The sequence below is a fragment of the Piliocolobus tephrosceles genome, chromosome 1, assembly GCF_002776525.5.
Source record: "Piliocolobus tephrosceles isolate RC106 chromosome 1, ASM277652v3, whole genome shotgun sequence".
Lineage (NCBI taxonomy): Eukaryota > Metazoa > Chordata > Mammalia > Primates > Cercopithecidae > Piliocolobus > Piliocolobus tephrosceles.
Window position 1 is genome coordinate 72398696 of NC_045434.1, and position 24951 is coordinate 72423646.

General features: G+C 35.3%; 1 protein-coding gene across 2 annotated transcripts in view; it reads left to right on the forward strand.

The window, feature by feature from the left end:
• The window catches only part of KCTD3 (potassium channel tetramerization domain containing 3), a 56955-nt gene that overhangs the window by 24475 nt on the left and 7529 nt on the right, over window positions 1-24951 (forward strand). For both annotated transcript variants that reach the window (XM_023203739.2, XM_023203740.1), the window contains exons 10-15: window positions 6543-6658; window positions 13175-13262; window positions 13393-13509; window positions 15464-15634; window positions 19349-19504; window positions 23141-23237. In XM_023203739.2, the coding sequence (XP_023059507.1) occupies window positions 6543-6658; window positions 13175-13262; window positions 13393-13509; window positions 15464-15634; window positions 19349-19504; window positions 23141-23237 (745 nt within the window). The remainder of the gene's footprint in view (window positions 1-6542; window positions 6659-13174; window positions 13263-13392; window positions 13510-15463; window positions 15635-19348; window positions 19505-23140; window positions 23238-24951) is intronic.

The following is a 24951-nucleotide window of genomic DNA, read 5'->3' on the forward strand; positions in this document are numbered from 1 at the left end:
GAACTGCAGAATTTTATATCTGTGTTAAGAATTGTAAGACCACCTCTGGATTCAGTGATTTGCTAGGAGGACTCACAGGACTCAGCGTATAGAGGTACTTAGAGCTATGACAATGAAAGCATACAAAGCAGAATCAACAACAACAAAACCACATGGGTCAAAGTCTGAAGGAAACCAGGAGCAAGCTTCTAAGAGTTCTCTTCTAGTGGAGTCTCTCAGGATGTGCTTAATTCCTACAGCAACAAATTGTGACAATACTTGTGAAATATCTGTCGGGGAAACTTACTAGAAACTTGGTTTTCTAGATAATTACCAGAGGCCAGTTATGTCAGCATCCTTTGCCTAGTATGTACCGAGATTCCAGATTCCCAGAAGGAAAGAAAGTGTTCAACATAAGCTGCATTGTTTATGCAGTTTAGGCTTTTTGTCACCATAGGTTAGATTTCCTTTATCTAGAATTTCAGGAGGAGAACTATATAGTATGTATTCTTTTGTGCCTGGCTTTTTATTAAACTTAATGCTTTTGAAATTCATCCGTGTTGTTGCATGTATCAGTTGTCTGTTCCTTTTTATTGCTGAGTAGTATTCCATTGAAATAATATGGCAGAATTTGTTTATCCATTCACCTGTTGATAGACACTTGGCTTATTTCTAATTTGGAGATATTATGAATAAAGCTACAGTTAACATTCAAGTAGAAGTCTTTCTGTGGACATACCCTTTCTTAAGGCAAATATATAGGAGTGAAATTTCTTAGTCATATGGAAAGTGAATGTTTAAGGTTACAAAAAACTGCCAAACTGTTTTCCAAAAGTACCTTTTTACATTTTTACTTGCAGTGTGTGAGAGTTGCAGCTGCTCCACATGCTAATCAACACTTAGTATTTGTCAGTCTTTTTAATTTGAACCATCACTGCGGATTTTAATGGTTCGGTGCTTTTAATTGTGGCTTTAACTGCATTTTTTTGATGATTAATAATATTGAGCATCTTTTCCTGTACTTAATGACCATTTGTATATTTTGAGAAGTGTCTCTAAATCATTTGCCCCCTTTTTGATGAGGTTGTCATCCTGTTACTTATTTGTAAATTTTTTTTTACATATTCTAGATTTATGTTTCACAACTAAGGAAATCTTATCCACTAAGGGACATTTGGAAATGTCTAGAGACATTATTTTTGGTTGACACAGTTGAGGGAGGCCTGTACCTGTCCTCCTTCCTCTTTTCTCCATCACTCCCTTGCTCCCTCCCTCTTCCTACTTTTGAGCTTTCTAGATCACTTTATTAACCTGACGTTGTGGGAGCTCTGATTTTTTATTTCATTTTTTTCATCTCTATTCTTCAGTTTAGATATCTTTTATTGATCTACCTTTAATGTCTTTTATACTTCTGCAGTATTCAATCTGCAGTTAAGTTCCTGTAGTGAATTTTCATTTGAAATGTTGGACTTTTTAACTCTAGCATTATTTTTTGATTCCATTTTCTAGTTTGTTTCTTCTGCTAAGATTTCTTTTTGTTCATTATGCTCACTTTTTAGTGTTTATAATAGATATTTAATTTGTTAAAGTTTTTGTCTGCTGATATCAATATCTGGTTATCATGTTTTTATTTTGGGTCACATTTTCCTGTTTCATATGTCTAGAGAGTTTTGATTATGTGCTGTACATGTATGTGTGATAACATTTTGTAGGGTTATGAATCATGTTGCCTTCCTTTAAAAGTTGTGAGCTTTGTTCTGGCAGGCAATTAAATTACTGAAGGATCTTGAACCCGTTAGGCTTGTTTCATTACTTTGTTAGGGGTAGGTAGCTTCTTCTAGCTTTATTTTTAATTTTAGGGCAGGGCTCCTTTTCAAGGGTATAGTCCTTATTTTTAAGATGTTGCTTTTCTGGAATCTTATTTAACTGAATGCCTGAGGGGCTCAGCAAGAACTCTCTACTTGTATTGATTTGGAACTACTCGATCTACCCACATATGATCTCTGATATCTGATATCTCCAGTTACCTCTTAGGCCTAAAGTTGCCTGCCTGCGTTTTTTTCTCTTGTCTTGTCTTGTCTTGTCTTGTTTTGTCTTTGTCTTTGTCTTTGTCTTTGTCTTTGTCTTTGTCTTGTCCTGTCCTGTCCTGTCCTGTCCTGTCTTCCTTCTTTTTTTTTTTTTTCGGAGTCTCGCTCTGTTGCCAGGCTGGAGTGCAGTGGCGCGATCTTGGCTTACTGCAACCTCCGCCTCCCAGGTTCAAGGGATTCTCCTGTCTCAGCCTCCCTCCCAAGTAGCTGGGACGACAGGCATGTGCCACCACACCCAGCTAATTTCTGTATTTTTAGTAGAGACAGGTTTCACCATGTTGACTGGATGGTCTCCATCTCTTGACCTCGTAATCCGCCTGCCTCGGCCTCCCAAAGTGCTGGGATTACAGGTGTGAGCCACTGCACCCGGCCGGCAGCCTTTCTTTCCTTGGAGATTCTTGCCCTGCCCAGGTGCAGTGTGGCCTTAGCCAGGGTCTTAGGGAAACGCTTATGCAACTTTTATGCCACCCCTTCCCCACTGTGACACGGTTCCCTTCCTTTTTGTACTGTACCTACAAATTCTAGCCTCAAGTTCTTTGCCTCCTCAGTTCAGGGAAATCATCTCTCTTTATTTGGTGTATTAGTCCGTTTTCACACTGCTAATAAAGACACCCAAGACTGGGAAATTCACAAAAGAAAGAGGTTTAATTGGACTACAGTTCCACAGGCTGGGGAGTCCTCACAATCCTGGCGGAAGACAAGGAGGAGCAAGTCACATCTTACGTTGGTGGCAGCAGGCAAAGAGAACTTGTGCAGAGAAACTCCTGTTTTTAAAACCAGATCTCTTGAGACAATCCATTCCCTATCACGAGAACGACACAGGAAAGACCCGTCCCCATGATTCAGTCATTTCCCATAGGGTTCCTCTCACAACACCTGGGAATTATGGGAGCTACAAGATGACATTTGGGTGGGGCACAGAACCAAACCATATCACTTGGGTCTCACCTTTCTATGCTGTGATAGAAAGTACTCTTATGCAGAAAGCCGGGGGGAATGTGGGGGCTTGTCAGTGTGTTTCCGTCTCTCAGGTCCTCTGCTGCCTGTTGTCCAATACCTAAAAACAATTGTTTCATGTATTTTGTCCAGTTTTTTTTGTTGTTCTTATTGCTGTTTTGAAGTGGAGAATAATCGGGTGCCATTTATTCTATCATGGTCAACAGCTTAAGTCCTCCCAAACAACTTTAGGAAAAAAAAAAATGTAACATAAACAATTTTGAAATTATAATACACTGGTAATTAAACAGAAGGTTAACCAGTTGTGATTTCTTTTTCCTTTTTCAAGTAACTATTCGAAACATACCAATAAGTGAAGGAAATTTTATTACTTGCTTGGTGTTCAAAGGCTAATGTGATAGGTAGCTATGTTATGAGCTGGTACAGTAGTAATTTGTTCATGCCTTGTAAAAGAAGCCATTTGTTGTTAACAAATGTTCTTCAGAACATGACACCACTATCCAAAGAAAATTGTTAGGGGTGGTATATCCGTGATAGGGCTCTCCCAGAGGCTGAACTCCCTTCATTATAACTTAGATAAGACAGAGTTACTGGGTTGCTGCTATAAGCAATATTTTACCAAGAGGGCCCCTTAAGACAGAAACTGGTCATTATTTATACTGTTGTCTTCCCTGTGACTGGTGCTCAGGATTGTTGAGCCTAAGCAGGAGTGACATTTTAAATTTCGTGAGACCATTCAGAGTGTCTTCCTTGATTTCCGAGAACCTCATCCTTTTCTGGAGTAATCAATGTTAGTTGGTTTTCCTGTTTTCATTTCTGCCTTTCACATAGCCTATGATACTGAATACAGTTGGCTTCACATGTTCTAAAACATGTTCACTTTGTTATCGTCAGTAAAGTACTATTATGTAGAATCCCTAAAATTGTATATACAACGTGAACTGATGACTTTATGCTTTGAAGTGGCAGGTTCATTTCTTAACCAATTCTGGGCAAAGGACTTAGCTTTGTGTGTGTGTGTGTTGTACTTTATTTTGTTCTAGCTTTTTGGGCTGAGATAATGTGGTTCATGTGAATGCTTGTATAAATATGGATTTTATACATATAATTAAAATGTTTATATAAAAGATATTTCTGGCAGTACTTAGCAGGTTTTTTGTTTGGTTTCTTTTTGTCATGTATTTCTTCTTGCTAGATGCCCTGCTTTTACAAGACTGATTAAAAGTTTTCAAGGTGTTATTTGTCACTGGTCTTCTGTATAGCACAGTTCTGAACAAAAAGAGAATACCTAGCACCAGCATAAGATTCAAAAGAAATCAATAATCTTTCTGGCTTATGCTTTTAAAGCATGTTATAATTGCATTCAGTTGCTTTGTTTTTCCCATGAGTGCTTCAAGGTTTCATGCATTTTTTTCTCAGCTAAATGCTGACGAAGTTGTTTGTATTGGCACAGGTACTTTTTATTTTATTTTATTTATTTTATTTTTTATTTTTATTATACTTTAAGTTCTAGGGTACATATGCATAACGTGCAGGTTTGTTACATATGTATACCTGTGCCATGTTGGTGTGCTGCATCCATCAACTCGTCAGCACCCATCAATTCATCATTTATATCAGGTATAACTCCCCAATGCAATCCCTCCCCCCTCCCCATGATAGGCCCCAGTGTGTGATGTTCCCCTTCCCGAGTCCAAGTGAACTCATTGTTCAGTTCCCACCTATGAGTGAGAACATGCGGTGTTTGGTTTTCTCTTCTTGTGATAGTTTGCTAAGAATGATGGTTTCCAGCTGCATCCATGTCCCTACAAAGGACGCAAACTCATCCTTTTTTATGGCTGCGTAGTATTCCATGGTGTATATGTGGCACAGGTACTTTTTAAAAATAAATAAACTGATACTTGAAGCAGCCAAAGATCTATATAAAAGAGTATTTTAGAGGTGAGACTTATTTCCCAACATTATTAGATAAAAATATATTTCCGTAAAGTGTTTTTCAAATAATTAAGATAATGCTATTTAAGTGCTAGAATTCGATTATAACTTTTTTTTTTTTTGAGACAGTGTCTTGCTCTGTCACCCAGGCTGGAGTGCACTGGTGTGGTCTCAGCTCACTGTAATCTCTGCCTCTGGGTACAAGCGATTCTCCTGCCACAGCCTCCCCAGTAGCTGGCATTACAGGCGTGTGCTACCATACCCGGCTAATTTTTGTATTTTTGGTAGAGATGGAGTTTCACTATGTTGCCCAGGCTGGTTTTGAACTCCTGACCTCAAGTGATCCACCCTCCCTGGCCTCCCGAAGTGCTGGGATCCATCGTGCCTGGCCAGTTATAACATTTTTAAGCTCAAGTGATCATTGAAACATTTAGCTTAGACCCTATTTTGTAGTTGAGATAAGAACCAAAAAAGTGGCAAACAAAGGTACCCTGAGAGCCAGGATCCCAACCCAGGTTCTCCTGACTCCTACTGCAGTACTCTGCTAAAGAGAGACAACTGTATAAGGCCAATATGCTATACCAAGGTGAGCCTAGAATTCTCTGCTTAGGCATTGTTGGGTCTTTTGCTGTTGATGTGTGATATGTGCTCATTACAACCTCGCTCACCTACACTTATCTTCTGTTTGCTCAGATTCCCTGAGCTTACCTTTATTCAGTCCCCAATTAGATGGACTCCTATTAACCTTTAAAAACTCCAACTCAGATGGCTTCTTTTCTAAGATATATTTTCAACCACCTTTATATGTCCTCTTTTACCCCATAGATACTATTGTACCCTGTGCATCCTTCTGTTATTGTATCAAATTATAATTGGTTGCAGTTTTTTCTCTACTAAAGTTAAGTTCTTAGTAACATCTCGTCTTCTTATGTTTTTTAATCCTAAAGCCTAATGTAGTGTCTTTTGAATTAATTAAATTGAGATTGCAGTGCTGGAAAACATGGGGTTTAAAATAAGCCCTGAGTAAAAGGCCCAAATGTTTGTTTTTAGTATTGCGTGACTTCTTGCTGCTTTTTTCTCCTTTTTGCTTATTTCCAGAATTTAGACACATTGTGGATAGTTGAGGTTGCCAAGTCTGTGTGTTCAGATCACTAGTTCCTAAATATCGGGTCTATGGACAAGCTGCATCTACCTCGCCTATGGATTTTGTAACAGTACTGTAGGTTTTCTGCTTTAGTGAGTCTGGCATGGATCCCAGCATCCTTTTTGTTTTGTTTTGTTTATTTTAAATCTGTCAATCAGGTTATTTTGATGATCAACTGAGGTTAGGAACCAAGTTTCAGGATAAGGTGTTAGAGCAGTGTGAGATGGCTTGGAGCAGATTCTTCCTTTCGTTAGTAGTTCTGTAAGCTGCTTAAGAGCTTGTGAGTTTCTTATTTCTGGTCCCCAAACACATATAGCACATAGTTTGTAGTAATGAGAATAGGTTTAAATTAGTCACCTTTAAGATGTTTTTAATCCAGGTTTTGATGAATTATAAAAATGGTGACTGATTAACCTTTTCATTTTTTATTGTCATTTAAGGAGTGTTCAGCCTGGGTGTTCCTGTAGATGCTCTCTTCTTTATTGGTAACCAGTTGGTGGCCACGAGTCATACAGGGAAAGTGGGAGTGTGGAATGCTGTCACTCAGCACTGGCAGGTTAGTTTTAACTAAAGCATATTACAGAAGTTAAAATATTTCTGAAACGTATGCTGATTATGTATTTTTTTTACCTTGTAGAATATTGTTTCTGGTTTCGATTATACAAATATTGAATGAATGTAGTGGTCAATTTTTTTTACTAGATGCATATTTGAGCATATTTTCAAGAGTTTAAGTTACTTTGGAAAATAAGTGAGTTTTTTAAACTGTGGTTTGGCATTTCTCCATTTATTTTAAATGTTTGAAGTTCAATGCCTTGAGCATGGTAGTCCAGGCAAATTTTGTTTCCTGAACAGGAGCACAGATCTGTGTGAAAACCCATAATCTGTTCAGAGATGATAGCACGATAAATACTCTCAAGTACTTGAGAGGAGTAAGAAAGAGGTAAGACTTTAAAAAGGTTAGTACCTGATTCTTAAAGGAAATAGGAAGAATTAAGGACTTTAAGCAGGGAGTGACATAAGCAGATCCATGTTTTAGAAAGATCACAGTGGTTGCTAAAATGAAAGGTGGACTGGAGATCAGGAGGGAATCTACTACAGCAGTACAGCAATCTAGAAGCAGAGCACTTCAACTAATGGCAGTGGTGGTCGAGGTGACAAAGATAAGTACATTTGAAAACTATTTCATAGACCTCCTAAAATGACAGGTCTGCTATCTGATTGATGTGGGAAATTGAAGAAAGAGAAATGTATTTCTAATTTTGGGTTTCTAGTTTGACAGTCCAGTAGCTGGTAGTATTTTGAATTGATAGGAAACGTGGGAAGAGAAGCAGATAGGCTGGTGGGTCGGGTGAAGAATGGCCAAATTGATTAATACGTTTACTTAGAGATTCCTATGATTATTCAAGTGTAGCTGTTAGTTGTATAGTTGGAAGTACTCCTTTGGAATTTAGGAAAGAAGAAAGGGTAAGAAATCTTTAGATTCCATAATATTTATGTGATAACAAAATTGATAAGATTTTCCGTTGAGTGGGTATATAGAAAGAAAGCAAAGTCCAAATTAGAACTTTGGGGGAACGTTAGCATTTAAGGGGACAGGATAGACGACGAAGAGCCAAAGACACATGACATGATTGAGAAATGACATTAATTTTGGCAGTAGATTTCATTTTCAAATATATATGTTAGGTGTTGGTGGAAGAAAGCTAGATGGCAGGAAATGAGGAAGTAAAAGATCAGAGAAAGGAGACAGCAGATTCAAATACCTTTCAAGAAGTTTGGTGGTGAAGGAAAGCAGAGAATCAAAGTGATGGCTTAAGGATCAATGCTGGTTTGAAAAAAAAGATATTTGGTGCTTTATTTTTCCTCTAGGTTAGGACAGGCTTGAGCACACTTGTAGCTAGAGAGAAGAGTTGCCGGAAGGACCTGAAGATTGAAAGAACGGAGATTATTTCTGGTCCCATAAAGTGAAGAGTGTATGTGGAATCTACAGCACAGCTAGAAGGGTTGACCCCACAGGGAGTAGAGACATTTCTTTCTCTGTGACAGAAGGGTAAGGAAGGAGTAAAGAGAAAGGCATTGAAGACTATTACCAAGTACTGCAGAGATTATAAATAGTATATTTGCAGTAGACCTGGGATCCCATGTAGTTCTTTAGTTACATAATCAAGGTTGATTTTAAGTATTTGAGTCAGATGAACCAGGTTTGTATGTAATCTTAAAAGTTTTCTGCAAAATCATGAGGACAGTTTCAATAAAATATTAATGAAAATGTTATAAAAGCATTGAGTCTGATTCGGGTAAGATAAAAGTAAAAAAAAAAAAATTTAAATGTTTCTGTTTCTTGTTTTCATTTTTTGTTTAATTCCACCCCCACCCTGCCCACACACACAAAATTAATGTTACAAAAGAAGATTAATAAGGAATTAATTGGTATTGTCAAGTAGGTAGCCTAGGCTGTTACATAGCATAAGAGCAATTTTTAGGCACTATTTCCCAAGTTGATATTTTAAATTTAGATTTGTATTGGAAACATGGATTATACATGTTTCATTCTCATATCGAAGCAGAGAGCTTTGGAAGTTAGCTCTAGAAAGGCCTTATGTACTTTACTTCCTAAAGAATCAGATAACTCTATGTGTATTCTGAGAAATAGAGATCTTCAGCCATAGTACCATCTGAGTGATAGCCTAGCCTCTAAGTACACAGTGGAGGCTGAGTTTGGGGAGGAAATATTGGTTCTGGGAAGAAGAATTCAAAGTGAATTTCTGTGGTCTGATGGATTAGGCTGGACAAGAATTTGGGAGTTTTGTTTAATTTAGCTTCTCTCTTTCCTGTTGTGAGGCACCTGTAGCACTGATGTTAGAAGCAAACTTTTTTTGTGGGTGTGATAGGTTTACAGACCTCCGCATATTAGAAATAGGAATAAGGCAGGCATTGGAATCCTGGGCCCACATTTTGTTGGGGAGAGAGAGGATTGACTTTTCAGTATTATGTCTTGACTGCTTTCTTAAGTATGATCTGTTTGCTTACTTACAGAATTTATAGTAAGAAATATGAGATTCTTACTTAGACATTCTAAATTTATATATAGAAATATTAGATACAAATATTGAAACAATGTATATTGTTTATACTATGTATTAAATTATGTTAATTGACTAGTTTGTTTATACACACTTGCATACCACATACGAAAGTAAAGTCTCTGGGATCTGGGATTTTAGCAAAAGCCGGCATGATTTCATGGGACAGTAGAAATTGAGCCTCCTGCAAAAATCTGGAGGTTTAAGTTTCTCATTCCCTGAGAAGACTGGGAAAAGTTTGCCCAGTAGTCTTGGAACAAGAAAGTTTGATGTGTGTTTGGTGTCTTGGAATGGGAAATGGAGATGCAAGAGTAAACCATTAGAAACTGAAACCAACATATTCAAATTAGGAGTGAATTGAAGCACAAAGACTTGCCTTTGTTGTATGAGAGCTCCAATTTGAGAAACTGATTTAGGACCAATTACATTTCTAGATACAGACATGATACCAGTTAGAACACTTTCACGAATGAGAGCACACAAGCATCCTGTCAAAGGAGTAATTTCTACTAAAATAACCTCCCAAAACTTATAAACTTCACATGGAAACAAATGATGAAAAATCATCAAACATAAAAAATTTGCAATCCCCAAATTGGAAATAATGGAACAATTAGAAAGCTGCTGTATTGAAGGAATAGGACAAATCAGAAAATGGAGGGAAATAAAACACTAAAAATTAAAAGATCATTGAAAATTTTTTAAAAATTTATTTAATGGTTAAATAGAAGCCGAGCTAAAAGAAAATTAGTAAATTGACAGACACATCTGAGAAAATCATTTCCAGTTTAGCCAAGAGAGTGAGAAAATATGAAAAAGAAGGAAAAAGTGAGAAAGTATTTCATGTAGGAACAGGCTAGAGGAGCCATATTGGAAAAGATAACAGTGGCTAACATTTTGGAGAAATGAAAAAGGACATGAATTTATTGATTAAAGAAATGTACCAAGTCTTGGCAGCCTAAATGTTTAAATGTGCTGTAATAAAAGATACATTACGATAAAAAGTATTCACAGAATAGTGACAGTTTGAGCAGATTCCTCATCACCAGTAGTAGACACCAGAAGAAGACTATGGGCATTCTCCAAATGGCAGAGAAAGTAACTTTCAACCGAGGTTTTTATACACAGCAAAACTACCTGAATGAGAAGGGTTTTTTTCAGAGAGAATTTCTTACTCAATAACCCTCAATGAAAGGACTACTAAAGAAAAATGCCTTTTGAGAAGAAGGTTGTATTTGAAGGGGAAGAAATGGAATGCATTAAGCAGTGATTAGGAAATTGGAAAGTGGTAAATACGATGGTAAATTTAGATAAGTGATTATTTGAAAATTAATGGATGAAGGTTAAAACATCCTGTAAAAAATAAGGATGAGTTTACAGGTATAGAGATTGTAGTTAAAAGATTCTAGGGGCCCTATATGGGAAGATAGACTGGTATTTTAAAACTGTAAAACATTTAAATTTACATGTAGAGATTAGTGGTAATCACTGTGTGCTACCTTATAAGAGAAAAATCCACTTCCATATTTTATTTGTGACCACATGACTGAACCATGCATACTAATCAGTATGGTTTCTTGGATTCTTGCATGAAGTTGTTAGGATAAAGAAGAGGAGGCTACACAGTGGCTGCTTCCTTGCTTGTGCTAGGAGAGAAGAACTCAGCAGTTCTAACTCACTGTGATTCTGCTTATCCTCTGCTTTCTCTGTTCTCCCTGTACTGAGGGGTAGACATGGAAAGAAAAGCAGATCATGATTAAGGGTTACAGAAAAAGAAGTAGCAAGGCTTTAATCCTAGAGCCCATCCTCCCAGAGAATAAATGGTTAAAATGTTTGCCTTTGTGCCTTGGGAAGTGCTAGGCTCCTCCTGCTCTTTCATTGAAAAAAAAAAAAAAAGTGTCCAAAGGGAGAAGAATCTCATGGCCTTATCTGTCCCCATTTTCCTGCCATGAAGATTCTGGGGTAGGAGTTTAAGCCCTTTCCTTTAGTGCTAGAGCTAAGATGATTTAGTTAACTTGGGTAAGAAAATTGGTTAGTGGTGTGTAAAGCAGTCTCCCCTCCATCCTTTAGACATCTTTACCGATATCACTGAAAAGTACTTAATGTTTACCTGGTATAAAATGTTTTGGCATTGGCTTTAATTAAAAGCCTGACCTCAGGATAGGGCATGACAATTGAGTTCTTTGAGATATTTCTAGTGTAACTCATAACTGCATGACATTGAGAGGGTATCTAGAGAAATTAGGGTTATATCAGGAAGAGCTTAGAGGAATCATTATTTCCAAGTTTTAGTTATTCCTGTTTTTAATTAGAATGAAACTAGATTCTGTGCTTTTTCACTTGCTCTTCAGATATTCCCTTTCCCTTGCCCTACTTAACTCATAGTTGACTTCAGTGTTCAAGCTTCACTTCCTCTGTGAACCCTTCCTTGATCTTTGCTCTTCACCCACCAGCATTGAGATGTCAATTCTTCCCCTCTCTCCTCTGATTGTACTTAGTCTATTGTAGTGCCTGACACACTATAATTGTTTGTTATTTTTCTTTCTCACAAGTTTACCGGCTCCTAGAGAGCAAGGAGATACCCCACATCCCTTATCTCTAGTTCAGTGTTTGTTCTCTTGGATAATATGTGGTACATAAAAAGTACTTAAATGTTAAGCAGATAATGTTTAGATCTTAACTTTTTAAATGAAAGCCAGATATAGTATATGAAAGTAAAAGTCCCTTAACATTTTTAACTTTTAAATTATTGGACATTTTTTAGACTTGGAAGCAAAACTTGGTGTCTAATAATTCATTTAAGTGCCATCTATGAAGAAGCTTAATAGGCATCTCTGGCCTGGCTCTAAACAGGAAAGATAATTTTGATGAAGAGTAGAATAGTACTCTACTAAAATAGTATTGCGACTATCCTAGCAAACACTTTTTTTTTGTTTTTTGTTTTTTGTTTTTTGTTTTTTTTTAATTTGAAGACCAAGTCTCACTCTGTTGCCCAGGCTGGAATGCAGTGGCACGATCCCGGCTCACCGCAACCGCTGACTCCCGGGTTTGAGTGATTCCTCTGCCTCAGCCTCCCGAGTAGATGGGATTACTGGCGTACGCCACTACACCCAGCTAATTTTGTATATTTAGTAGAGACAGGGTTTCACTATGTTCGCTAGGCTGATTTTGAACTCCCGACCTCTGGCGATCTGCCCGCTTCGGCCTCCCAAAGTGCTGGGATTACAGGCGTGAGCCACCACACCCACGCTTTTTATGGTTTTTGTTTGTTTGCTTTTTGTTTTGTTTTGTGGTAAAACTCAAGCCCTTTGCTGTTTCTTTTAGTGCAAATATGGAAAGGTATTAATTTGTAAACTAGATTGATTTTCCTGGAAAAACTAAATTTTTTATTCCTATACTTTAAAAAAATAAATGCATATGAGACTTTGTTTGCCTTGCCATTTCCTAGAAAACAAGTAATCTTTAATAAGGAGAATGAAAAATAGAGAATACCACCTTTTCAGAGAAATAATAAATTATCAAGGGAGCAAGTACGTTCTAGAAATCAGTTGCTTTGTTTACTAGTTCTAATTCTATCACTTGCTTACTGTGTGACTTTGGACAGGTCGTTTAATCTCTTGTATGAGAAGGGGAAAAGAGAGGGAGCTGATCAGACTTGGCCTTTCAGTTCCAGTGGGCTGCCATCTAGTGAGCACATGCAAAAAAAAGAGGAGACAACCCATAGAAATTGAGAAAGGAAAGTACTGCTGTGGGAAATACAATTAAAAAAATATTTTGAAGGAAGTGTATTGGTGGGTTCTCCTCTATAGTGTGTTTGTGTATATGTGTGTGCATGCATGCACCTATAGAAAGTTTATTTCCTAAGCCCTACTAAATTTGGGTGTTGGTTGCCTCTTTACCAGAAGAATCAAAGTTTTGAGGAAATTGACCAGAAAACAGAAATTATAATTGCTATCTAACATCTAATAATACTCTTACTACCTCAGGTTCAAGATGTTGTTCCTATAACTAGTTACGACACTGCTGGATCATTCCTTCTGCTGGGATGTAACAATGGATCAATATATTACATAGGTAAGTGTACAGTCACTTAAAATGCTCCTGCTTAATGTAATTTTTAAAATGAGAACAAGAAAACATTACCTATCAGTTTTAAATAGATATGCTATTTATTTTAATGCTGTTTAAATTGTCTATGTTTTAGATATGCAGAAGTTCCCCTTGCGGATGAAAGATAATGATCTTCTTGTAACTGAACTGTATCATGATCCTTCAAATGATGCTATTACTGCTCTGAGTGTTTACCTCACACCCAAAACAAGTTAGTACATGGCCAATTATATACATTCTTGACTTTTTATCTTTTTATTCATTAATTTATTATGTGACTAGGTCAAATTAAACTGGTGTCTTTCTTTTTGAGAATTGTAGTGCTAAGGATTTCATCTCTACAAAGTCTAAAATTTGTATTCAGTTTTATACTGAAGTCAAACATGACTAGTAAACAAACATAATTTGAGGCGGAAAATTGGAACTTCTGCTGAATTGCATTTGTTGAGCCATATTGTTATAATATTAGCTGAAATTACAAAAAAAATCTGCACATTTATCTTCCTATTAAAATAACTAATTTTTCACATCAAAATTAGGAACTTTTTAAAAAATAAAAAGTTCTTAGACTACTACTGGAAACTAAGCTTATTTTCTTGGGAATTTAAAAATTTAAGCTGTAGAAAAAAGGTGTTTTATAACTTTCAGTGCATTTTAGAGGCCATTGTAATGAAAGTAACAGACTAGTTCTGTAAAGGAGTAAGAGATAAACACAAAGGGGAAATTTAAAATTTATCTGTAATGAAAGGAGTTCTAATAAGCATTAATATATATTCAGTAATAAAATAGGTTTGGATGTGCTACTTATATAAGTCATCATTTTATTTAAATTAACAAAGGAAACCATAATTTTTAGTATGAAAGAAATATTCAAGAGTATACCCATGAATTTGACTGAAACCATAGTAGGACTTAAATTGTATTGCTCTAGAAATAGGGTTCAGTAAACCATGGATTTCTAGCCAAGCTGACTCTTTTTGATACCAGCTGTCTTTGGCTGCTTTTCTGCCACAATGACAGAATTGAGAGGTTGTGACAGAGACAGTGTGGCATGCAGAGTTTACAATGTTTACTACTTGGCCCTTTACAGAAAGTGTGCCAACCCCTGCTCTAGAATGAGATGTGGATTTTTTTTTTTTTAATCTAGTTAAAAAGCAGGCATAAAACTAGGAAAGTTTTACAAATCAAAGCACTTCTTTTGTTGTGGCGGGGGATTTTAAGACATGAAAAATGCAGTCATCTTTCTGGTTATAGGAAGTGTTTTTCATGACATGCTTTTTTTCCTTTGATTCAGGTACTTTCAGATGAATCAGTTAGTAAAACTAGAACAGCTAGTAAAGCTAAGAGGTTCTCTATCTGTGAAGCTTTTAAGAGTATAGGTTGCTGAATTTTTTCCTATCTAAATTGACGATGGGGACTGGGCACTTTTGTAAAAAAAGAAAAGAAAAGACACTGCTGAACCTTAGATGATTAGAAGAAACAACATATTGTAAGTATGATGGAAGCAATGTAATGGATATGTTTATTCCCTAGCACAGTGTTTTGAAACTTCAATAGTATTTATATATATAGTATTTATATCTAATGCTTGACTATTTGAGAATGATTTAGTATTGTAGTTTAAGTAGAACAGATGGTAATTCTAGGCTACACATAATAAGGAATATTGTTTTTGGGATACTATGCTTTTGGGATACTATGCATAATAAGGAATATTGCTTTTGGGATACTATGTAGTGTTCTTGGCATGGCAGATTTATGAATTCTTTAAACTATATTGAGTATCTACTATGTCCCAGGTACTCTGTAAGGTGACAAATAAAAAGATGATTATGATTCAGTCTTTGTCAATAAGGAGTAGAAGTAGCTAGACATATAAATAAGTACAGAATAATATGTTGTAATTGCTGTGATAGAACCTAATAGTGCAAGGCAGGAGGTGAATAGTTACATCTTGAAGTGAAGGTTAGGAAAAGATTTGTCAAGGAAATAATGATTTTAAGATGACCCGAGAAGTCTTAAGATTTTTTTTTTACTGAACTGGATTTAGGGCTGATATAAACAGTGAATCCGGCTCTGCCTATTTTATCATAGGGAAGCTTTGCAAGGGTAGCTTTTTTATTATCATTCCGTAATATATCACCTGTCAACTCGACTTGATACAGGTGTCAGTGGTAACTGGATTGAGATCGCCTATGGTACGAGCTCTGGAGCAGTACGAGTGATTGTACAACACCCAGAGACAGTTGGATCAGGTCCTCAGCTTTTTCAGACTTTCACAGTTCACCGAAGTCCCGTAACAAAAATCATGCTATCAGAGAAGCATCTTGTATCAGGTAAAATAATTTCATTAGTACTGGTAAAGAACTTGGCCTTGTGTGTTATTTTCTGTACCCGTACAAATTAAAAGAATGAAAACGCAGTGTTTATGTGAGAAAAATATACTAAAAGAAGTACTAGAAAAGTTTAATAACTGAGGAAATTATGATTGTCTTTTAAAGATTTCTTTGAGCTGGTCATAGTGGCTCACGCCTATAAATCCTAGCACTTTGGGAGGCCAAGGCAGGTGGATTGGTTTAGCCCAGGCGTTCGAGACTAGCCTGGGCAACATGATGAAACCCCGTTTCTACCAAAAAAGAGGAAAAAAAAAAAGATGGTTTTTATTTTGCCTGGTTTTAATATACATCAATTTAGGAGATGTGATTTTTTTTTTTTTTCTCTCAGCATATCTTATTGCAAAATATTTATTTTGACCCTGCTAAGAGGAATTTTTATTAAATTTTTCAAGTTTTACTTTTAATATAAATTGGGTTATCTTATGGTTTAATGCTAAAACTGTAGATTTAAATGTGTATTTTGATATTTTGTCATCTCATAAAAATAATAAAAATTAAAATTATAGAGATTATTTGAAGAAAATAACCTTTTCATGCATTTGTAGTTCTTTATAGTCATATGAAATTTTTAAAAATTTAAATACTAATTGGATACATAAAAAATTAAATACTAATTTTCAAGTTTAACAAATAGTACTTTCTGATTACAAAGTAAAATTCTATTGAAGAAATTAATTGTGTATGGAAGATGATTTCTAAAAGGCTTTGTGAAAGTTGCATTGTGAGTTGGGTATGTCAGTAGAGCTTGCTTTCTAGAGGAGTCGTACATTAACTCCTTTTGTAGAGCAGTTCCTACCTAACTTAAAACTTTTACAAACATGGTTTTCATGTATCAGATTTGTTTTTATGAAGGCTGGCTAGAAGGTAATGCATCTTTTGTGAAAGATGTAGTGAAAGTTTCTCAATCTCTTTAAACACCATGTGGAGCTGAAATTCAGTCCATAGCTGACTGATTATGCTTTTATTGAATATGTAATTGTTTGTGATATAAGTAGGCCTTGCTAAAACAGTCTCTGTTAGGTTTTCATAAAACATTACTCCCCTCCCCCACTGAGGAGTTTCTAACTCTTGCTGGTGCCTCCTCTTTTGCCCAATTGGTGAGTGTTGGATTGCCCTTGAGCTCTTTCCTGTACTCTCTATTCTTTATCTGCACTTTCCCGGTTGTTTGAATAGTAGGTAACTATATGTCAATGGCTCCCAAACTTTCCTCCACTTGTGACCATCCAAAGAGTTCCAAACCTGTGCATCCAGTGTCTGGATCTCTGGTTGTATGTTTAATAGGCATCTCAAATTAAGTTGGACAAAATGGAACTTAACGATTTCTGTCTCAAAAGCCATCTTAGTATGCAGTATCACCATCTACTTATCTACTAACGCTGAAAATCTAGGAATCATCCTTGATTTCTCCCTTTCTTTCACCTCCCACATAGTACACTTCACCAGTAAGTCCTGTTGGCTTTGCTGCCACATTATGTCACAAATCCAATCACTTTTCATTGCTGTCAGTTTCACATCATCATCCTTTTTCCCCTAGATGACTAGTAACTTCTCAGCTTTTCCCTCTCTGTGGTACATATTCCACACAGCAGCCAGAAGTATCTTTTAGAAATGCAAACCAAATCTGATTCCTGATGGCTTCTGATTGTATTTAGAATAAATTTAAATTTCTACCATGGCCTATATGGCTTTTCTTATTCTAGATTCTACCTACCTTTAAAATCTCTTCCCAACTCCCATGTCACTTTTCTCATTGCTGATAACACTCTAACCTTTGGCTTTTCTATTTTTAAAAAATGCCTTAGAGAACTTTTGCGTTTGTTCTTTTTATTCGAAATGGTTTGCCCCTAGATATTTGTTTGGCTGCATTCTTGTCATTCTGGTGGCATTTCAAATCCCTTCTCAATGAAGACTCCTTGGCCACCTTCTTTAAATTAAATTAGCCAAACCTCTATCCAACAATAACTTTCTCTAACAGTACCTTGCTTTGTTTTCCTCATAGCTTTATCACTTAATCATGTATTTGCTTGTTTATTATCTCTGTCTTCTAGAAAAGTTTTCCAATAGCAGAAACTTTGTTCTGTTCTCAGCACTTAGCATAGTTCTGACACATAAAAGATGCTGGATAAATGTTATGAGATAAGGCAACTCAATGCTCTGAGAAAATAGGCCGTTTTGCAGGGTTACTGTGATGTTTCGATGGTAACGTATAGAGATACTCTGTAATAATTGCTATTGTGGTTATGATGTTATTGTGGGATGTGATACCAAGGAACTACTTTGTAAAACTTGTATTTTAACATCAGATATTTCATGTAGGTTTGAAACTTATGCAAGTTTATCAAGAGAAATATCCTTTTTAAGAAAAAATCTGGAGTATTTTATGTATACTTAGTTATGTTATTCTGCCACCTGGTGGATATTAACACATATGTAATGACATTGTTTTCCTTATAGTGCAGTTTGATCCCTTAAAGAAAAACTTTAGATAATGACTGGTATTAGCAAAATTGACGTAGTTGTCCAATTGAATCAACTAACAATATTTAAATTATTTTTCAGAATCCTAGTAAGCTTAGTAGTGAAATCAGGAAATGATTTCCCATGAAATTAAATAGCCTAGTACCAAATGTCTCCTTTTTCACCAGAAAACTGACAGTCTAGTAATTGAGAATTTTGTTACATAAGAATAGAAAGTACACAGTTGTTACTTATATCTATCTATTTGCCAAAATTAAATTTCTTTCTAAAGTTTTGTTTAAAATACGTGTGACTGTAAAATATGTAACACATTTTTACCTGGTAGTAAATATTATGTATGTGTGTATATAAGAAATTTTGGATACTTTCCTAATACTTACAGATGAGTTCATAGCTCATTGCTAATAATAACAGATTTTCTAAAATCATGAATGGCAAAATTAGTATATTTTTTATTAAAGCATGCCAAAAAAGTAGTTTTTGCGTTAGTAATACATTTTATGGTGTATATTTTCAAACAGAGTATCTACTCAGACAAAAAAAAGTAGAGCTAGATTAGGAGACATTTCAGTATATGCTCAGTTAATATTCTGTTAGCATAATAAAACTAATTGGAGCATGTTTTTTAAATGCAGACTTTCTTTATATAAAAATATTGCTCAGCTTTAGTACAGAATCTTAATTTTCCTTAATGTAACGATGAGTGGGCAATAAATAGCTGATTGCTTAAGATGTTTGACAAATGTCATTTGTGCCAATAATTTTTCAGTAAGTCCTGATGTAGGTTAATATTTGAGTAGCATAAGCAGAAACAGTTTCTATAGTTAGGAAAAATAAACTAGGAAACTGTTTACTATGTAGTTTAGCCACAGAACAGGACAATATTCAGCATCTTTTTTCTTACACACACATTATTTTTAACCTTTACTACATTTATACCCTACAAGCTATTTTTATGAGGATCTGTAGGTTTACTTGACATACCTTATATTTTTCAGCAAGGTAAAGCATACTCAGTTTTCTCAGTTAAGTAGATACAAATTACGTATGGTTTTAAGATAAATATATTATTTGCCACTTGTACTCTGATCTGTTTAATGTAGATGATAGTGAAAAAAGTTAAAATGAGTTTTTAAAAGTAATTTTGCATTCTTTTGTGTTCTCTTTCTCTGCTAGTCTGTGCAGATAATAATCATGTCCGGACGTGGACAGTAACTCGATTCCGAGGAATGATCTCTACTCAGCCAGGTTCTACTCCTTTAGCGTCATTCAAGATACTCTCCCTGGAAGAGACAGAAAGTCATGGTAGCTATTCCTCTGGAAATGACATAGGTGAGTTAGATTATTTTAGGGCATTTTTAGGTACTGTATTAGCTGTTCAGAAGAAGCATATCAACTAATAAAACCATAAAAACGAGTTTAAAATACAAATTTTTTATTTTAATTTTGAAATTCTAAACAGAATTTTAGTGTATCTTTCTGATTAAATTCTATAAATTCACGAAATTATTTTATTGCAGCATTTTTCATTAAAATGTTAGGAGAGCACATTTTTCTTATTAATGTTTCCTCATTTAAAGAATGTCATCTTCACATGTTAGCTACTTTTATTATTAAAACTGTAATAGCTGTGTACATTTGATATTTGAAATGTTTTTTGTTAATCTACTGAAAATAAAATTTGAAGCTAGAAAATGTTCCTATATAACGAGAGTCATTTTGATGACATCGTAATATTCATTACGAAACAACGTAGCATGTCTCCATTGATGTTCTCTGATTTCAGCAAAAGGTGTATAAGTTTAGTTTAGGTTTTCTCTCTATACACCATACATACATGTGCACATGGACACTGCACATCCACACGTGTGCATACACATACACAGTCTTCATAGAGATCATTCCACCCCCGGCCCCATTTGAAAGAATCTTACTGTCCTTATAAGCCACTTAAGAGAATTCTACTACCACAGCCTTCTGATTTTTAGAAAGAGAAATATGCAGTGTTACCAGTTTTAACAGTTGTTATGTAATCCCAGTTCTCTGCATGATGCTAGGCACTGGAAGTTTATATTGTTATTTATTAAACAAATATTTATTGAGTGCTTGTGTTCTAGATACTAGACATTTTTAAAAGTGCAGTGAACATCAACTTACGATGTAGTGAGCAGTAGGAATTAAATGAAACAATTGTATTTTGCAACTCTGTTTAAAGGCATAGGTCAAAAAGAACCCAGAGGAGACAGTGCCAGGATCTGTTAGAGGTTGTAATATATGGTCTCATTTAATCTTCTTGACAATTTAGGAGGTAGATACCCCACCTAATGTTGACGGAGGCTGAGATTCAGACAGCACTTCATAGAGGTTTTAATGTTTGAACTGATACATGAAGGATAGACATTTGTTGGGTGTGTAAGATTCTAGAGTTGGAACATTCCTGGCAGAGAAAACAGCAGGTTAAAAGGGTAGAAGCCAGGGGAACTTGGCAAGTTTGGAAAATGTCAGGAAGGTCATTAATTGTTAGATTATAGGATATGTGGGTAAGAATAGTAAGACATACTGAGTGAATAGGCCAGTACCAGATCATGGAAGGCATCTATATATCAAACTAAGAAATTTAGATTTTTATCTTGTAAGTAATGGGGACCTTTTGAAGAATTTTGAGATTGATACTAGATTTGTGATATATATAATTCATCTTTCAAGAGCATGCAAGAAAACTTGACAGTGAAGACTTAAGAGAGTGAAACAAGGAAACCAGAAAGGAGGAATTTATTAACCAAAGTGCATGGTGGTCATTGACTAGATGTGGCAGGCATGAGAGAGGAAGGAGTCTAAAGTGACCCTAAGGATTCTTGGGAAATGGAGTAGCTGAGTATTACTTACTAAATACAGAAATATAAAAAGAAGAACTTATTTTGAAAACAAAGATGAATTCAGACTTGTGTATTTTGAGTGATAATACATATGGATACTATTCTGTGGTGTGAAGATATACCTGGTCTCTGGAGAAAGACCTTAACTAGAAGTTAGGTTTATGAGTATTCTGCATATAAGAAGCACCTGAAAGCCCCAGGAGTAGATGTATTGTTGAAGGAGAGCATGTGTATTGTGAATACAAAGATATTTATAAACAGCCCTGTGAATTAATTATAAAACCCAGTAAGATAAAGGGGACAGGGAGGGTTTTCATTCCTCTTTACAGTGGTATTTAAAATACATATATCCTCAGAGATAATTGGACATATAGATCAGTGGAACAGCGTAGAGTCCAGATTCAGTAGAGTGGTAAAAGTGGACTCTACATTGTAGTGGGTAATGGGGTAATAGGTACTGGAGGTGTCCATGAAAGAAAGAAGTAATGGAGCTAGTTGGAAGGCAAGGAAGTTCAAAGGTCATATTTTTACTCATAATCTTAGCCAAAAGGCCGAGAAGCAATCGAAGGTCATATTTTTTATGCCTCCAACTTTCTCCCTCATTAAAGTTAGGAAAGATCTGGGGATATTTTGTATTCCAAGGAAAGGAGCCAATTTGGAAAGGGAGGTGGGGAAAGAGAGGGCAAAGAATTAAGCTATGAAGAATAGATTATGGGTCAGTCTCATGTCAATATGAGGTTCAAGGGGAGAGAAGATACAGTTCTATAGTCTTTTCATTCCTAGTTATTTTATTCTGAGTTATTTTATTCATGGTCACTATTTTAACCTTGTTAATGAGTTATTGAATGAGGACTGTCATTTCATTTTAATAAAATTAGAGATCAGAAAGTTCCAGTAATTGAGCAACTGTGTAGTACAGTGAAGAGCCAGACAGCTTAGGTTTGTTTGAATTCCACTTCCGTCATATAAAGACCTATGAGATCTTTCATTAACTAATCTCTTGGTGCCTTATTTTTCTCATCCGTAAAATGGAGATAGTAAATAATAGCACCTCCCTTAAGTGGTTATTATGGTGATTAAAATGAGTTTATATTTGGAAAGCATTTACGGTGGCACATGCTAAGTACAGTATAAGTGTTTGCTAACTAATAATAAAGATGACATTGGTTCATTTATTAAGTACATGTATGATTCGTGTAACATAACTTGGGATATATTGTCTTTAAAAATTTTATTGTAAAACTTTTTACAATACTTTTTATGAATTGTAAGTTGATACTATTTTAGCTACTATGTATAATGGGAAAAGAGAATTATTAAAATTTTATGTTTAAGTTTTAAACAAAAACTTTTTTCTTTATGTTATTGTTCAGGATCTTTCTAAAATATAATAGGCTATTTATCTGTCTTGCCAAATACAATAAAGTGAAAATAATTGAATCTTTCATTTTAGATTGAAAAGCTTCAGGGTGCAACCCAGTAGTAAATTTTATACTGTACTTTAGTCTTCATACTGTACTTTGTTTTTCTCTTTTGGTTTACCAGTTACCTTATATAAAATTGTGTGTGTTTTTTTTAAATTTGCATCCTTAAAAAGAAGAAATACTAAAGGAAGAAATGTGGTTAACAGAAGCTTCAACTAATTACATTCCATCTGATGAAGTTTCACTTTATATTTTAAGATTTTGTGTGTTGTCTTCTCAAAAAAGTAAAATCAGTACATGAAATGACTTAATGTATATGCCTTTTTTAAGTTACAAGAATCTAAGCACATCCCCAAAGATAGTAAATATCTTAACAGGTCTCCGGCTAGTACTGTTAACGTAGCACCTTAGGACATTTTTTCCTTTAGCTTTTACAGCGTTAGTTATATGTAAAATATAACTTAGAAATAATTGTGTATTTCTTTAAAATTTTTTTAATGCAAATTGAAGTACTTGTATACATTTATTCCATGTCTGATTGTGAGCTGAAATGTGATACCATATTGGTATGTATGAGAAATTCTTTTCTTGTATTAAGAGTAATGTTCCTTTTGTAAAATGAAAGAACTAAAATTTTAATTTTTTGACATTTTTGTTTTCTGATCAAGGACCTTTTGGAGAGCGAGACGATCAACAGGTGTTTATCCAGAAAGTTGTTCCCATCACCAACAAACTATTTGTAAGACTCTCATCTACTGGAAAAAGGTAACACTTTATTGTAAAAATATTTGTATTCAGAAGCCACCTTTTGTCTTACAAAACATATGGCATAATTTGACATATTGATCAAAGAGTGCTAGTAGAAACAAATTGTTGGGGGAGAAGTCTATTATCTCATAATCATAACTCAAAATGAAGACAGTATACGTTATGCTTACTTTCTGGGATTTAAGAGTTTCACTGATGCTGTGGACAGTTAGGAGGGACTAGTGGTAGAATAAAAACACAGTGAACTTTTTTTCATGGCCAAACATAAATACTTATTAATTTTGTTATTATAAGCAGTTTCTTTCTTTAAAAAACCTAGAACTTGACTTTATTTTCCATCCCATAGAAATCTGTATACATTATTTATGTTTCTCAAATAAAACATATTACAGATTTCCTGACATTCAGTATCCCCTTTTAAAATAAAAATGACAAATATTGATTATTAACACTATCTTGGCACAGCTTACAACATAGCACCCATGTTTTATTTTCTATTTTAAACTAATTTCTGTCTACTTTAACATGGAGAGAAATTATCTGTCTCCGTGAGAGCAGGATTCCTGTCTTTATGCGGTCTCCTCGGTATTTGCATGTTAATGCTGCCCTTATGCTTCCATTATATGGCACTGGCAGTATTCCTCTGTTTAGTCTTTTCTATTCAAACTTAAAGAACATAGTGATTTTGCTGAACTAATTCTGGCACTTCCTGTTACTAGCTATGTAAATGCAACTCAAGTTATTTTATTTCCCTTAGCCCAGTTTCTTTATAAAATAAGGTTCAACGACTTTGGCAGGATATCATAGGATAAAATAAATTTCAAACATGTAATATCTTACATGGTACCTAACCATAATAGATGTACAGTAGAAGTTAATTTCCTCTTCCTTTTGACTGAAATTTTACTTCTTTTAAAATTATTATTTATAACCTCAGATTTTACTTCAACATTTCTCTGCTTTAAAAACAAATTATTTGACGACGAGAATACATGGACACATGGGAGGGAACAACAGACAACAGGGACCCTGTTGCGGGTGATGGAGGATGGAGAGAGCGAGCGCATCAGGAAGAATAGCTAATGGATGCCAGGCTTAATACCTAGGTGACAGGTAGATCTATGCAGCAAACCAGTATGGCACATGTTTACCTGTGTAACAGACCTGCACATCCTGCACATGTAGCCCAGAACTTAAAAGTTGCAGGGAAAAAGTTTTTTGCATGTCAGACAAATGAAAAAAGTAAAATTCCTATTAAGAGTCCATTAGGAAGGTTATTGTTTTCATTTTATTTATTTATTTATTCATTTATTTATGAATGAGACAGAGTCTTGCTCTGTTGCCAGGCTAGAATGCTGTGGCGTGATCTCGGCTCACTGCAACCTCGAGACATGTGTCTGCTCATGTCCTTTTCCCACTTTTTAATGGAGTCGTGTTGTACTTGCTGATTTAAGTTCCTTATAGATGCTGAATATTAGACCTTTGTCAGATGCATAGTTTGCAGATATTTTCTCCTATCCTGTAGGTTGTCTGTTTACTCTGTTGATAGTTTCTTTTGTGGCGCAAGTGCTCTTTACTTTGGTAAGGAAGGTCCCACTTGTCAATGTTTGTTTTTGTTGCAGTTGCTTTTGGAGTCTTTGTCATGAAATCTTTGCCAGGGCTGATGTCCAGAATAATACTTCCTCGATTTCCTTCTAGGTTTTTTACAGTT